This window comes from Carassius carassius, chromosome 16, assembly GCF_963082965.1.
Source record: "Carassius carassius chromosome 16, fCarCar2.1, whole genome shotgun sequence".
Classification (NCBI taxonomy): Eukaryota; Metazoa; Chordata; class Actinopteri; order Cypriniformes; family Cyprinidae; genus Carassius; species Carassius carassius.
Window position 1 is genome coordinate 2,683,933 of NC_081770.1, and position 16,286 is coordinate 2,700,218.

Sequence of the window (16,286 nt, forward strand, 5' to 3'; positions counted from 1 at the left end):
GTAAATAGTTCAGTACATCAAGCAGAAATTAGAGTCTAATCTGTCTCTAGAGAGATCCATCAATCTGTTCTACTGTCTGAATGAACTGAATGACCAAACTCTGGTGAAAGACATTCAGACCCACCTTAGCAAAGGAAGTCTCTCATCTGCTGATCTTTCACCTGCCCAGTGGTCTGCTTTGGTCTTTGTGTTGTTGATATCAGAGGAGGAGCTGGAGGAGTTTGATCTTCAGAAATTCAAGAAATCAGACGAGTGTCTCATTAGATTATCAGCAGTCATCAAAACCTCCAAAAGAGCGCTGAAAGTTATTGTTCTTTTGTTGATGTTTTGTTCTCATCATTGATACATAGCAGGTTTGGACACCGCTGTTCTATAGTGATTATTAATCATATACCGATTGTAAGTGTATATCTTTTTTTAGGGTTAAATAACGTATTTTGTATAATGTTTTTTTTCTTAAAAATTTTTTTATTTTAAAGAGCTATGATATTTTATTAGATTTACGTGGGATTTATGTAGAAATCTCTCTTTTCAGCAAAACAAGCTGTTTAGTTAGATACAGAAGACACATGTCATGTTATTAATAAAACGCATTGTTCCATAGTTATTTCTACTCCAATATGCAGTTCAACTTCTTAAACTTCTGATATAAAGAAGATATACACTTGCATAACCTCAATGCTGAAATTATTAATCTCCACATCTCCACCTCAAGAAACTCATCAAGATAATGGAGCAGCCCTTTAAATGTATAACTCATTGCCATTATTGATATAAGCCTGTTATTCGTTTACATATTTTATTTGTTTACATATTTTATTAAGCTTTATACAATCATGCAAGCATCAGTCTCTGGTTCGTTTTGTGTGTGTTTTGCTCCTACCGTGTCTTTATTGCCCTTATTTGGTCCTTCCTGTTCATGTCCTCGTTTGAGTGTATTTGTCTCTAGCCATGTGTATTAATTTTTTCCTAGGTTTTTCCCATTGGTGTCCGTGTATTTTATAGTGAGTTCTGTGTCTAGTTATTTGTCAGCCTTCATACGTCATTCTGTGTTCCTGATGTGTGGAGTCCTGTGATTCCCCAGCCTTTGTTAATAAAACCTGTTGATTTATTTACTTCTCAACTCACTCCTTTGTTCCCGTGTTTCTTGTATGTATGTGACAGAACGGCTGACCAAGACGGTAACAGCCGATCCTTCTCCTATGTTTTGTTTTATTTTTTTCCTCTGTGAGTTCCCCATGGTATGAAGACATGTCTGCCGGATGCTCTAAAGTCAAGTTTGCCAACCGCACCGAAGTTAGCTGGCCGTGCCGCTGTCAAGGCCGCTGGCCGTGGCTATCTCTGGCCTGCTGGTTGCGCCAAAGACAAGCCTACCAGCTGCCCAGAAGCAAAGTCTGCCTGCCATCACCAAGTCAAGCTGGCTGGCTGTCCATGTTGCAAGCTCAATGGTTCCTCCAATACCAAGTCCACCAGTCGTTTAGCACTCCAGTTCGCTAACCATGCCTTTTTCCCCCGATCCAAAAGAAGAAACTAGGGAGGAGGAGAAGGGTGTCGTCTCCAGCCCCAGAGCTCGCTCCAGTGTGATCCTATGCCTTTGTTAATAAAACCATTTTGATTTATTCACTTCTTGTCTCCTCACTCCTTCGATCCCGTTTTCCTCTTGTGTGAAATGTGACAGCTAGTTTGTCTTATCTACAACATTTGAATCGATACCTAATAAATATGCAGTGTTTTTTCTGTTCATGTAAAACTTATTGGTATAAATGTCATTTGTGTTTAACAAATGTATTACATGTATCTAACCCTGTGATTTGATTTATTTCTCTTTTAGGTTAAATGATTGTGGCTTAACAGACAAAAGCTGTCCAGCTCTGGCTACAGTTCTTGGATCAGATACCAGTCTGAAAGAGCTAAACATTAACAATAATAATCTGCAGGATTTAGGAGTGAAGCTACTCTGCACTGGACTTAAGGATATACATTGCAAATTAGAGATACTGAGGTAAGTTTTGTGACAATCCTTAGTGTTTGGTTAGAATTCAGATAATTCTGTTTTTATGGACCTCGTTAATTTAACACAGAATTGAAGACAGAACTGCTTCAGCTCAGTGAAATTTGTAGCCTTTATTCCAGCATGAACTCTAAGTTTCAGGTCCTATCCCAGCATTTCAATGAGGTTTAGAGTGGACTTATGTTAGGCCATTTCTAAACTTACATTTTCTTGTTTTTCAAACATTTTGAGGTTTTTTTATATGTTGTGGATTATTTAGATGATAGACTTTCACACCCATTAGGTTTTAGATAATATAAATCATGTTCTTCATTTTTTCATTATTTTAAAATGTTCTCTGTGATGCACCTATAATATTAGCCTGATTTTTACATAAATCATAATTTAGATGTAATAGGCTATTTCGTATCCAGGTTTTGACCCTCTGTGCAGAACAGGCTGTTTTATAGTCCGAACAAATTCAAGACACTGAAGTGAATGCTCACTGCTACAATTAGATAACAGTTTTGCATATTAATACAACAAAATACAATACATTTTTATTAGAAATATTTGAAAGTCAAGTCAAGTCACCTTTATTTATATAGCGCTTTAAACAAAATACATTGCGTCAAAGCAACTGAACAACATTCATTAGGAAAACAGTGTCAATAATGCAAAATGAGCGTTAAAGGCAGTTCATCATTGAATTCAGTGATGTCATCTCTGTTCAGTTAAATAGTGTATGTGCATTTATTTGCAATCAAGTCAACGATATCGCTTTAGATGAAGTGACCCCAACTAAGCAAGCCAGAGGCGACAGCGGCAAGGAACCAAAACTCCATCGGTGACAGAATGGAGAAAAAAACCTTGGGAGAAACCAGGCTCAGTTAGGGGGCCAGTTCTCCTCTGACCAGACGAAACCAGTAGTTCAATTCCAGGCTGCAGCAAAGTCAGATTGTGCAGAAGAAACATCTGTTTCCTGTGGTCTTGTCCTGGTGCTCCTCTGAGACAAGGTCTTTACAGGGGATCTGTATCTGGGGCTCTAGTTGTCCTGGTCTCCGCTGTCTTTCAGGGCAGTAGAGGTCCTTTCTAGGTGCTGGACAAGCACGTTTAAAAATAACTGAAGTTGACCAAAGTGCAGAACAGAATAGAATTTGAAGGGGTATTGCAAGCTAGAGAGAATACACATATCTTTAGAGCACACTTAAAAGCAGAATTAGAGGGGGTTAATTTAATATAAAGAGAGAGACCATTCCAGAATTTCAGACCCGTACTTTCAAAATCTCGATCAACACGTTTTTTTTATGGCGTCATATGATGCTACTGAAAAGAACATTATCTATGTATTTGGTGTAATGAAACGTTTATGCGGTTTAAGGTTAAAAAACACATTATTACCCACATACTGTATGTTATTGTTTTTTCCTCTATGCCTCACCTTCTAAAACGCATTGTTTTTTACAAGTCTCATCGCTCTGAAAAGCGAGATGTGCTCTAATTGGCCAGCTATCCAGTGTGTGGTGATTTGGCTGTGTATCTCAAGCTTGTGACGAAAATGTTTCATCCCTTGACATATTGTGATGCCTTGTCCAGCCGGAGCGACAGGACATAATCATAAAACCCATTATAAACGTGATATAAACATGACTTATAGTCTTGTCTTCTTTTGGAAGTCCAAACAAAGTAGCTTTGCTTTCTTACCATTTCTATTACACTCTCCTGCTCACTCTGTCCCTCCTAAACTTCACTATCAGAGACCTGCTCCTACCAGCACTGCTATGACTAGTCACCTCCATGTGCTATGTTCACCTGTTTTTGCAAAATGTCATCAGGTATTTTTTTGGCCCGCAATTTCTCCGCAACCCCTCTGTGCGCTTTTGTTTCTCCATCCTAAATCCACAGATTTCTGACTGCATCTGACACAAGAAACAGAGGGAGAGGGGTGGAGCCTGTTAAGAGAAGATTGGGCCAGCCAAGTGTCAGTATGGAAAATGAACCTATGGGCTGGTCGATGGCCAATAAAAATAAAAAAATAAAAATAAAAATAAAAAGCATATTATATTGACCGACCACCAAGTGCGTCGGCCCACCGGGCATTTGCCTGGTATGCCAGATTACCAGTCCAGCCCTGCCTCTGCCTTTTGTTAATTTTATGCATTTAGCAGACGCTTTTATCCAAAGTAACTTACAGTGCATTCAGGCTATCAATTTTTACCCATCATGTGTTCCCGGGTAATCGAACCCCCAACCTTGCACTTGATGGCACAGTGCTCTACCAACTGAGTTACAGGAACATTAATAAATAAAACCTAATTAATAAACACTAATTAATAAAACCATTTTGATTGATTCACTTCCTGTCTCCTCACTTCTTCATTCCCGTTTTCCTCTTGTGTGAAATGCGACAGCTAGTTTATTTTATCTTCAACATTTGAATCAATACAATTCTAATAAATATGCATCATGTTTTTTCTGTTCATGTACAAATTATCGATATAAATTAAATTTGTGTTTAACAAATGTATTACATGTATCTAACGCTGTGATTTGATTTATTTCTCTTTTAGGCTAAATGATTGTGGCTTAACAGACAAAAGCTGTCCAACTCTGGCTACAGTTCTTGGATCAGATACCAATCTGAAAGAGCTGAACAAGAACAATAATAATCTGCAGGATTTAGGATTGAAGCTACTCTGCACTGGATTTAAGGATATACATTGCAAATTAAAGGGAATTGAGGTAAGTTTTGTGACAATCCTTAGTGTTTGGTTAGAATTCAGATAATTCTGTTAACATGGACCTCGTTAATTTGCCACAGAATTGAAGACAGAACTGCTTCAGCGTGATATTTGTATCAAATTCTGTTAAAATGGACCTCGTTAATTTGCTTTTCAAAGATTTTGAGGTTGTTTGTATGTTGTGGATTATTTACATGATCCATTCACACCCATTACATTTTTGATCATTTAAATCATGTAAATCATTTTTTATTTTATTTTACAATATTCTCTGTGATGCACCTATAATATTAGCCTGATTTTTATATAAAACATCATAATTTAGATACAATAGGCTATTTTTATCCGGGTTTTGACCCTCTCTGCAAAACAGTCTGTTTTTATAGTTAGAGCACATTCAAGAGGGTGAAGTGAATGCTCACTGCTATGATTAGATACGTTTTGCATATTAATACAACAAAATACAATACAACATTTTATTTGTAAAGCACATTTAAAAAAATACAACAACAAAACAATTCAATCCATGACCAAAGGGTATTGAAAGCTAGAGACAATACACATAACTTTAAGGCAGATTTAAAAGCAGAAATAGAGTGGGCTAATTTGACATAAAGTGGGAGACCATTCCAAAATTTCAGACCTGCAATTACAAAATCTTGATCAACTAGTTTTTTAAGGGGTCATATGATGCTACTTAAAAGAACATTTGTGTATTTGGTGTAATTCAATTTGTGCGGTTTGGGGTTAAAACATTATCCAGATACTATACATTGTTGTTTCTCCTCTATGCCCGCCTTCTGAAACCCAACGATTTTTTACAAGGGTCATTGCTCTGAAAAGCGAGGTGTACTCTGATTGGCCAGCTATCCAGTGTGTTGTGATTTGGCCGAATGCCTCAAGCGTGTGACAAATGTTATGTCCCTTAACATATTGTGATGCCTTGTCCAGCCGGAGCGACGAGACATAAACATAAAACCCATTATAAACGTGATGTAAACATGATTTCTAGTCATGTTTTCTTTTGGAAGTCCATACAAAGTAGCTTTGCTTTCTTAACAAAATAGCATAACACACAGCGGCACTGAGTGAGAGGAGGCTGGCTTGAGTGAGCGGAGCCAGGTGGCTTGAGAATGGCACGGCAGATGGATTCTACCGAGGGTACGTACCTTGGGATTGCGGCAACCACATGTGACTAACCCCGGGCTGGACACCGCTTTGTCTACTGTGAAAGCTTATTCCGTGATCCACAGTGCAAATATGATGTATTTCCTCAGTGACCAGCAGGCATGATGAAGTGGATATTGTCCACTTTTGGAAGGCCAAGCAAAGTAGTTTCCCTTTCACAGTGAAACACATAGCGTCTATACGACATGGTGGAGGCAGCAACAATACTACAATGAGAATAAAAAGTATGTTGCCTTTCTTGCATGAACAGCTGGGTGGCATTATGCAAATCTTCCCACATAGTGACATAGAGATGTGGAGGCATGTTAGAAACGAGCTGCTTAAGGGGGGTGTGGACGAGTCTTAACTTTTATAAAGAATATCTATTTGGATTTGAGACTTTAGTCTTTGCAACTTTACATATCTTCTCCATGCACCAAGAGCTTGTAACACACCAAAGAGAAATGAAATTTTGAAATCGCATCATATTTACATCACACTTGAAGTCTAGATCTAGGCAAGATGAGTAGACCGAGATCTCTGGATCTGTGTTCTAGAAGGGGTATACGGATGGAGCAGGCCAGTCGGATATTGATTGGCTTTATCAACAAATAACAGAATTTAAAATTACGGTCACTAGTGCAGTGCAGATAAAAGAGGAGTTACTGGCTCATACTTGCGGGTGCCAGAGAGTAGTTTAGCAGCTGTGTTTTGCACTAGATTCAAGATTTTTATTAGTCACATACATAATTATATAGAGCATATATAACCAGCAGTGAAATGTGAGTCAGGTCCGCTCCATGGACAGTGCAATTATTAATACAACACAGATGAAAATATACATATATACATATAGCTATGAAAGATCAAAATAAAAGTAAACAAAAATATAAGAATAAAATATAAAAAAGATGTATACTGTAGAATTAAATATAGAACGGAAAATAATGTGCATGAAAGTAAACTGTAGTCTTAAATATTAAGATACCCAGGGATGTACAAGAGGCAATGTGCATATGTCCATTATACTGTAGTCTTAAATATTAAGATTCAAAGGAATGTACAAGAGGAAATGTGCAAACAGGTTGACACTTTCAGTATGTCAATGTGATGTATAGAATGATGAATATCTTACTAGTAAAGTAAATATTAAGTGGAGACATGAAGATGTTAAGAGGCTGGTTTTGAGTTTAGGAGCCCGATGGCCTGGGGGAAAAAACTCCTCCCGAGTCTCTCGGCTGTAGAGGTCCTTTCTAGGTGCTGATCCACCATCTGGTCTGGATACATACTGGATCCGGGTGACTGCAGTGACCCTCTGATCTGGATCTGGTGGCTACGGTGACCTCTGAATAAGAGAGAAACAGACTAATATTAGCGTAGATGCCATTCTTCTAATGATGTAGCAATTGCATTGGGTGTTATGGGAGCAGTTCCTGGTTCCGGTTTACCTAATTAATGCAGCCTAAAAATCCTTAAACGGATTTGGATATTAGAACCATATTTGAGTGTGTAAGCCAGGTTAAAGAGATTGGTCTTTAATCTAGATTTAAACTGCAAGAGTGTGTCCGCCTCCCGAACAATGTTAGGTAGGTTATTCTAGAGTTTTGGCGCCAAATAGGAAAAGGATCTGCAGTTGATTTTGATATTCTAGATATTATCAAATTGCCTGAGTTTTGAGAACGCAGCGGACGTGGAGGATTATAATGTAACAGGGCTTTATATGTAATAAGCAAATTTTAAACTCTATATGATGTTTGATAGGGAGCCAGTGCAGTGTTGACAGGACCGGGCTTATATGGTCATATTTCCTGGTTCTAGTAAGAACTATTGCTGCTGCATTTTGGACTAGCTGTAATTTGTTTACTAAGCGTGCAGAACAACCACCCAATAAAGCTTTACGATAATCTAACCTTGAGGTCATAAATGCATGGATTAACATTTCTGCATTTGACATTGAGAGCATAGGCCGTAATTTAGATATATTTTTGAAATGGAAAAATGCAGTTTTTCAAATGCTAGAAACGTGGCTTTCTAAGGAAACATTGCTATCAAATAGCACACCTAGGTTCCTAACTGATGATGAAGAATTTGCAGAGCATCCATCAAGTCTTAGACTGAGTTCTAGGTTATTACATGCAGAGTTTTTAGGTCCTATAATTAACACTTCTTTTTTCAGAATTTAGCAGTAAGAAATTACTCGTCATCCAGTTTTTTATATTGACTATGCATTCCATCAGTTTTTCAAATTGGTATGTTTCACTGTGCCGCGAAGAAATACAGAGCTGATTATCTTCAGCATGACAGTGAAAGCTAACACCATGTTTCCTGATGATATCTCCCAAGGGTAACATGTCAACCGTAAAGAGTAGCTGCCCTAGTACTGAGCCTTGAGGTACTCCATACTGCACTTGTGATCGATATGATACCTCTTCATTCAATGCTACTAATTGATGGCGGTCATATAAGTACGATTTAAACCATGCTAATGCACTTCCATTAATGCCAAAAAAGTGTTCTAGTCTATGCAAAAGAATGTTGTGGTCAATATTGTCGAATGCAGCACTAAGATCAAATAGAACTAATAGAGAGCTACAACCAGGATCTGATGATAAGAGCAGGTCATTTGTAACTCTAAGGAGAGCAGTCTCCGTACTATGATACAGTCTAAATCCTGACTGGAAATCCTCACAGATACCATTTTTCTCTAAGAAGGAATATAATCGTGAGGATACTACATTTTCTAGTATCTTGGACCGAAAAGGGAGATTTGAGATTGGTCTATAATTAACTAGTTCTTTGGGGTCATGTTGTGGTTTTTTGATGAGAGGCTTAATAACAGCCAGTTTGAAGGTTTTGGGGACATATCCTAATGACAGTGAGGAATTGATAATAGTCAGAAGAGGATCTATGACTTCTGGAAGCACCTCTTTTTGGTGATTGGATGGAATAGGGTCTAACACACATGTTGTTGGTATAGATGATTGAAGTTTATACAATTCTTTCTCTGCTATGGTAGTGGAACTGTTCCACAGGGCAACTATAGTGCACTGTGATGCGATACTGTAGATGATGGCTGAATGGTTACAATTTTATCTCTAATAGTATCGATTTTAGAAGTAGTTCATGAAGTCAATAATGCTGTGATTTTGGGAAATGTCAACACTTGTTGAGGCTTTGTTTTGTTCGTTAATTTAGCCACTGTATTCAATAAATACCTGAGATTATGTTTGTTTTCTTCTTAAAGAGAATAAAAGTAATCTGATCTAGCAGTTTTTAATGCTCTTCTGTAGGATAGGTTACTTTCCCGCTAAAGCAATACAAAATACCTCTAGTTTTGTTTTCCAACAGCTGCGCTCAATTTTCCGGGCTGCTCTCTTTATGGTGCAAGTGTGCTCATTATACCATGGTGTCAGACTGTTTTCCTTAACATTCCTTAAGCGTAAAGGAGCAACAGTATTTAAAATGCTAGAAAAGAGAGAGTCCATAGTTTTTGTTACATCTGAGATTTTGGATATGCTAAGGAATTCAGATACATCAGGAAGATTACTTACAAAGCAGTCTTTTGTGGTAGAAGTGATGGTTCTACCATACTTGTAACAAGTAGGATTTACAATTTTGGCTATATGAAGTTTGCACAAGACGAAATAATAATCTGAGATCTCATCACTTGGCTGCATAATTTCAACACCATCAACATCAATTCCATGTGACAGTATTAAATCTAGAGAATAATTTCGACAATGAGTAGGTCCTGAAACGTGTTGTCTAACACCAATAGAGTTCAGAATGTCTATAAATGCTGATCCCAAAGCATCTTTTTCATTATCAACATGGATATTAAAATCACCAACTATTAAGACTTGATCTGCAGCCAGAACTAACTCGGATGTAAAATCACCAAACTCTTTAATAAAGTCTGTATGGTGCCCTGGTGGCCTGTGTACAGTAGCCAGTACAAACATAACAGGGGATTTATCATTAAAAAATTTTTCTCTGGATAATGTTATATGAAGCACCATTACTTCAAACGAGTTATACTTGTAGCCTGCCCTCTGAGAAATCCTGAAAACGTTGTTATAAATTGAAGCAACACCTCCACCTTTGCCCTTTAGACGCGGCTCATGTTTATAACAGTAATCTTGGGGGGTGGACTCATTTAAAATAATGTAATCATCAGGTTTTAGCCAGGTTTCTGTCAAACAGAGTACATCTATATTATGATCAGTGATCATATTGTTCACAAAAAGTTTTTTCGTAGAAAGGGATCTGATATTCAATAAGCCAAGCTTTATCATTTGTTTATCCATATTACTTCTGTGTGTTACTTTATTTGTTGAACCTCAATTAAATTGTTAATCTTAACTTGGTTTGGACGTTTTTTTGTTTTTTTCTAGTTCGGGGAACAGACACAGTCTCTATAGTGTGATATCTAGGTGAAAGAGTCTCTATGTGCTGAGAATTAACTGACCTCTGTGACGGGAGGCAGCTAGCAGACGGTCGGTTTAGCCAGTCTGTCGGCTTCCTGACCTGGGCCCCAGTTAGTCAAGTATAAACTCTAACAGTACACTGACTGAACTGATGTCAAAAGTCAAAAGTGTCAGCAATTGATTTCTGAGAATTCGGCCCATAAGAGTACAGTACAAAGAACCGGCCTGTGATCAGAAAAAGATGAAAAACTGCTTTTACTTAGAGAAAAACTGTCACAGTATCTGGGTTGTGTTCCCTGGGTATCCACTAGATGTCCTCATTTCCCACGGTGTCTGTCACTTCATTAGCCACATTCCTCACGTCCCTGCCTAAATCATTGCACCCAGCTATCACGGGTTATCAATCATTACACTCTGTCTATTTCCCATTAGCGTTTGTCTCTCCCTGTATATTTAACCCGGTCTGTCTTAGTATGTGTCACGGAGTCCTTGTTTAATTCATGTCCGTCAGTTATCGTGCCCTTGCCTTGTGTTCGTGTTTGGTTTATGTTTGGATTGATGTTTTGGTTTCGACCCCTGCCTGGACTGTTTATTCTCTTTGGATTACCCCTGAATAAAGACGTACTCGCAATTGGTTCTCTCACCACGTATCCTTGTATCACCGGTCGTGACAGAAGGACTCCGTCACACAAGGAACCAGCGGTATGTCTTTTGATGTTTCCCGTTCCCCAGCCAGGATGGCGGAGCGGAGAGCGAAATATCTGAAGTTGAGTCAGCCCAGCGTCACGGGACAAGATGGCCGCCAGCTCAGAGCCACAGCCCAGGATGGCCACCGGTCCAGCGCCATGGCCCAAGATGGCTGCCAGCCCAGAGTCATTGTCCAAGATGGCCGCTAACCCAGTGCCAATGCCCAAGTTGGCCACCGGTCCAGCGCCAGAGCACCAGATGGTCGCCAGCCCAGCACCACAGCACAAGATGGCCACCTGTCCAGAGTCATGGCACAAGATGGCTGCTTGCCCAACACCTCTTCACAGGAGGACAGCCACAGCTGACCCTCCAGAGTTGAGTCAGTGTCCGGTTGTTCCTCCAGAGTCAAGTCAAGTTCCGGTTGACCCTCCAGAGTCAAGTCAAGTTCCTGTTGACCCTCCAGAGTCGAGTTAGGTTCCAGTGAACTCTCCAGAGTCGAGTCAGGTTCCTATTGGGAAGGAACCTGACTCGGAAGGTTCAGGTTCTGACTGGGAAGTCGTGGCCTAATGGTTAGAGAGTCGGACTCTCAATCGAAAGGTTGTGAGTTCGAGTCCCGGGCCGGCAGGAATTGTGGGTGGGGGGAGTGCATGTACAGTTCTCTCTCCACCTTCAATACCACGACTTAGGTGCCCTTGAGCAAGGCATCGAACCCTCAACTGCTCCCCGGGCGCCGCAGCATAAATGGCTGCCCACTGCTCCGGGTGTGTGTTCACAGTGTGTGTGTGTGTTCACTGCTCTGTGTGTGTGCACTTCGGATGGGTTAAATGCAGAGCACAAATTCTGAGTATGGCTGAATGTCACTTCACTCACACACTTCACTATTGACCCTCCAGAGTCGAGTCAGGTTCCAGTTGACCCTCCAGAGTCGAGTCAGGTTCCAGTTGACCCTCCAGAGTCCAGTCAGATTCCGGTTGACCTTCCAGAGTCGAGGCAGGTGCCCATGGTCTTTCCAGAGTCGAGTCAGGTGTTCGTGGACCCTCCTGAGTCAGGGCCAGTCACCGATGACCCAGTCACCGATGACCCTCCAGAGTCAGGGCCAGTCACCGATGACCCTCCACAGTCAGGGCTAGTCAGCGCTGACCTTCCAGAGTCAGGGCTAGTCACCGATGACCTTCCAGAGTCAGGGCTAGGTACCATGGACTTTCCAGAGACAAGGCTAGTCACCATTGACCTTGCTGAGTCAAGTCAAGTCACTGGTGATCTTCAAGGACAGAATCAAGTCACTGGTGATTTTCAAGGACTGAGTCAAGTCGCCGGTGATCTTAAAGGACTGAGTCAAGTCACCGGGGATTTTCATGAACAAATGCAAGTCACCAATAATCTTCAAGAGCAGAGTCAGGTCAGCACCGATCTTCTGGAATCCAGTAGAGACACTATGGGATTACCAGAGTTTCGTCCTCCCGTTGGTCCAGCCGCACAGATGTGGTGGTCTTATGATCCGCCCTGGGGGCTTTTTACATCGACCACAAGGATGTGGTGGTCTTCTGCTCCGCCCTGGGGGACTCCGATCTCGACCACACAGACGTGGTGGTCTTCTGCTCCGCCCTGGGGGGCTCTTGTCCTGACCACACGGTAGTGGTGGTCTTCTGCTCCGCCCTGGGGGACTCCGGCCTCGACCACAAGGACGTGGTGGTCTTCTGCTCCGCCCTGGGGGGTTTCCGCCCTGACCACACGGTTGTGGTGGTCTTCTGCTCCGCCCTGGGGGGCTCTCGTTCTGACCACAGGGTTGTGGTGGTCTTCTGCTCCGCCCTGGGGGGCTTCCACCCTGACCACACGGTAATGGTGGTCTTCTGCTCCACCTGGTGTGCCTGAACATTTTTTGATCTCCTGTGTTTTGGTTGTTGTTTTTTGCTTTTTTTGTGTTCACTCCTGTCCCTGTTCCTCTCTGTTTTCCTGGCCCTCCGTCCCTCCCCCTGAACCTCCTCTGGTCCACCTCCCTTCTGGTCTCCCTGTTTTGTGTCAACACTTCTGGTGTCTGTTCCTCATGTTTTTCTTCTGGCCCTCCGTCCCTCCCCCTGAGCCTCCACCTGTCTGCCTCCCTCCTGGTCTCTGTTTTGTGTGTTGTCGTGGAGCGTCTGGGAGCCGCTCCGTAGAGGGGGGGTATTGTCACAGTGTCTGGGTTGTGTTCCCTGGGTAACCACTAGATGTCCTCCTTTCCCACGGTGTCTGCCACTTCATTAGCCACATTCCTCACGTCCCTGCCTAAATCATTGCACGCAGCTGTCAAGGGTTATCAATCATTACACTCTGTCTATTTCCCATTAGCGTTTGTCTCTCCCTGTGTATTTAACCCGGTCTGTCTTAGTATGTGTCACGGAGTCCTTGTTTAATTCATGTCCGTCAGTTATCGTGCCCTTGCCTTGTGTTCGTGTTTGGTTTATGTTTGGATTGATGTTTTGGTTTCGACCCCTGCCTGGACTGTTTATTCTCTTTGGATTACCCCTGAATAAAGACGTACTCACAATTGGTTTTCTCACCGCATATCCTTGTATCACCGGTCGTGACAAAAACAGCATCGCCCTGCAATCACTGCTTCAACACTAACTGCGGTTACTGAAACCACGCTTTCTTTCTTTGCATGAACATTTGGGAGGCATTACGCAAGTATTTCCACATAGTGAAATAGACGTTGGGGGTGGGGGGGGGGGGGGGGGGGTTGCTTAAATGAGCTATTTTAGGGGGGGCATGGCAGAGTCTTAATTTTGATAAAGAATATCTCTTTGGATTTGAGACTTTAGTCTCTGCAACTTAACAGATCTTCTGCATGTACCAAGAGCTTGAAAATTTGAAATGGCAATTTATGACCCCTTTGATGTTAATTTCGACCATTCCTAATACATTGTTAAAATCAAAAGTTGTGCTTGTTAACATTTAATGCACTGTGAATTAACATAACCTTACAGTGAACAGCTCTATTTTCATTAACGGTGTCAAAGATGAATAAATACTGTAATAAACGTATTGTTCATTAATCATCATTAATACATTAACATTTAATTTAACAGTATTGTAAAGTGTTACCATACTTTGTATTTGGAAATCCTCCCCTCATGTTCATTTTAGGCTGCGTGATTGTGGTCTAACAGAGGAAAGCTGTTCAGCTCTAGCTACAGTCCTGAGATCAAACTCCAGTCTGAAAGAGCTCGACATGAGCAACAATAATCTACAGGATTCAGGAGTGAAGAAACTCCAGAAAGGATTAGAAAATACAAAATGCACATTGGAGAAACTCAGGTGAATGTAATGAATCATCATTTGGTTTTAAAAATATTATTCTCTTTGCATCAAAATGCAAATGTTACTGTAGTAATCTAAAAAAGGAAAGATGTGTTCCTGTCAGATGGCAAAATGTTTTTTTTTTCTTCTCTGATCAGAAACATTTAACCATTTTGTAGTAGTAATATTAATTTATATAACTTTGAATAAATCTCTTTGTAGATTTTCAGACTGCAGTATCACTGAAGAAGGTTATAAAGCTCTGTCTTCAGCTCTGAGATCAAACCTTTCACACCTGATAGAGCTGGATCTCATAGGAAATGATCCTGGAGAATCAGGAGTAAAGCTGCTCAGTGACTTACTACAGGATCCAAACTGTCAACTCAGCACACTGAGGTAAGATGTGATGAAATAATGCAAAATAAATTATATGCAGGCAATTTATTTGTAAAGAATATTTTATTAATGTAGTTTGTTAAATTAAATCCACCCCTTTCACAGTGTTTCAGAGTCGATGTTTATTTCTCAAATTAAGTTTACTTGATCATCTCCTTTGCAGGTTTTTGGGTCCTGCTGCAGATGAAGGCTGTCAGTATGTGACTGGAATTGTGGGTAAAAACCTGTTACTCCTGAGAGAGCTGGATCTGAGTGATCATGAACTAGGAGATACAGGAGTGAATCAGATCGCTGCACTTCTGCAGGATAAACACTGTACACTCAACACACTGATGTTAGTTTTTTTCATTGTTACAAGGACACTATTAAATTCTTGCTGCTGGGTGATTTTTGTATATATAAAATATATTGTATTGTATTGTATATATAAAAGATTGCTGACTGAATAAAAACGTATGTGACTTTTGTAATGTTGTTGTCACCATCATCATCACAATTATTTGTCAACTGTCAACTAAAACTGGTGAATATTCAGATTAAAACTGAAATGCTTTCTCTTTATGCAGTCTGAAGAACAACTGTATCACAGAAGGAGGTTGTCATGTTCTGGCTGCAGCTCTAAATTCAAACCTTTCAAATCTGACAGAGCTGGATCTGAGTGAGAATAAACTAGGAAACCCAGGAATAAAGATCATCTTGACTCTGTTTGAAAATGTACAGTGTAGACTAGAAAAGCTAAAGTAAGTATTTTAAAAGTGTATCCCATTAATTACACAGACTGCAGTGACCCACCACAGTTTCATAGATTTGAAAACATTGTACACTTCTCATCAGGACTGCACAATTAATCAAAATAAACTCAAAATTATGATGTTATCATGATCATGAGTTAGTATCAATAAATCTTGTCCTTCAAACATTAACCTCCAACATTTAGCAGAAGTGAGAGGAGTATAACTTCTAAATGGCGGTTAAATAATAAAAAAAGGCTGGTGAGCGAGTTATTTTGAGCTTATAACATGAATTTGAAAAATTCACCTAGTTTTGCATTCATGTAATTTCCAAAATTTTGGGGCATATTTCACCAGATTTGTACAACAAAGTGTTTATAAACCTGCTGTGAACTAAACAACGAAACTTAAAGGTTCAGTTTTCCACCAAATAAAAGCCTGAGGGCTTAACATTTGAAAGTAAAGAAACTAAGACTTAAATATTACGATGGTAAATTTATCATTCCATCTTTCAAAACTGAAATCCTCCAAGCTTCTTGTTCTGTGTAGCGTTGTAAGTATGGTTAAGGCTTAAGTATTTTACTGTAAAATATTAAATATTATTATAATTATCAAAAAATAATAATAAGAAAAAATTCACAGTGTGATTATCATGCATATATCATATTGGTGGATAAAAGTAGTAGCTAAAGCTGCTATTTGTGTGATTGTATGTATATCTTAATTAGTTGTGTTTTCTCTTCTACAGGTTAGAACTGCATCATTATTACAGATGAAGGTTGTGCTGTTCTGGCATCAGCGTTCAGTTCAAACCTCAGAGAGCTGGATCGGAGCAGGAATCAAATAGGAGACTCTGGAGTGACAGAAATCT

At 40.1% G+C, this 16,286-nt stretch overlaps 1 protein-coding gene across 1 annotated transcript in view; it reads left to right on the top strand.

The window, feature by feature from the left end:
* LOC132159298 (uncharacterized) overlaps window positions 1–16,286 on the top strand; it is a 158,527-nt gene that overhangs the window by 28,340 nt on the left and 113,901 nt on the right. Inside the window, 5 exon segments of the mRNA XM_059568822.1 lie at window positions 1–318; window positions 1,832–2,002; window positions 4,561–4,727; window positions 14,132–14,306; window positions 14,511–14,684. Coding sequence (XP_059424805.1) covers window positions 1–318; window positions 1,832–2,002; window positions 4,561–4,727; window positions 14,132–14,306; window positions 14,511–14,684 — 1,005 coding nt within the window.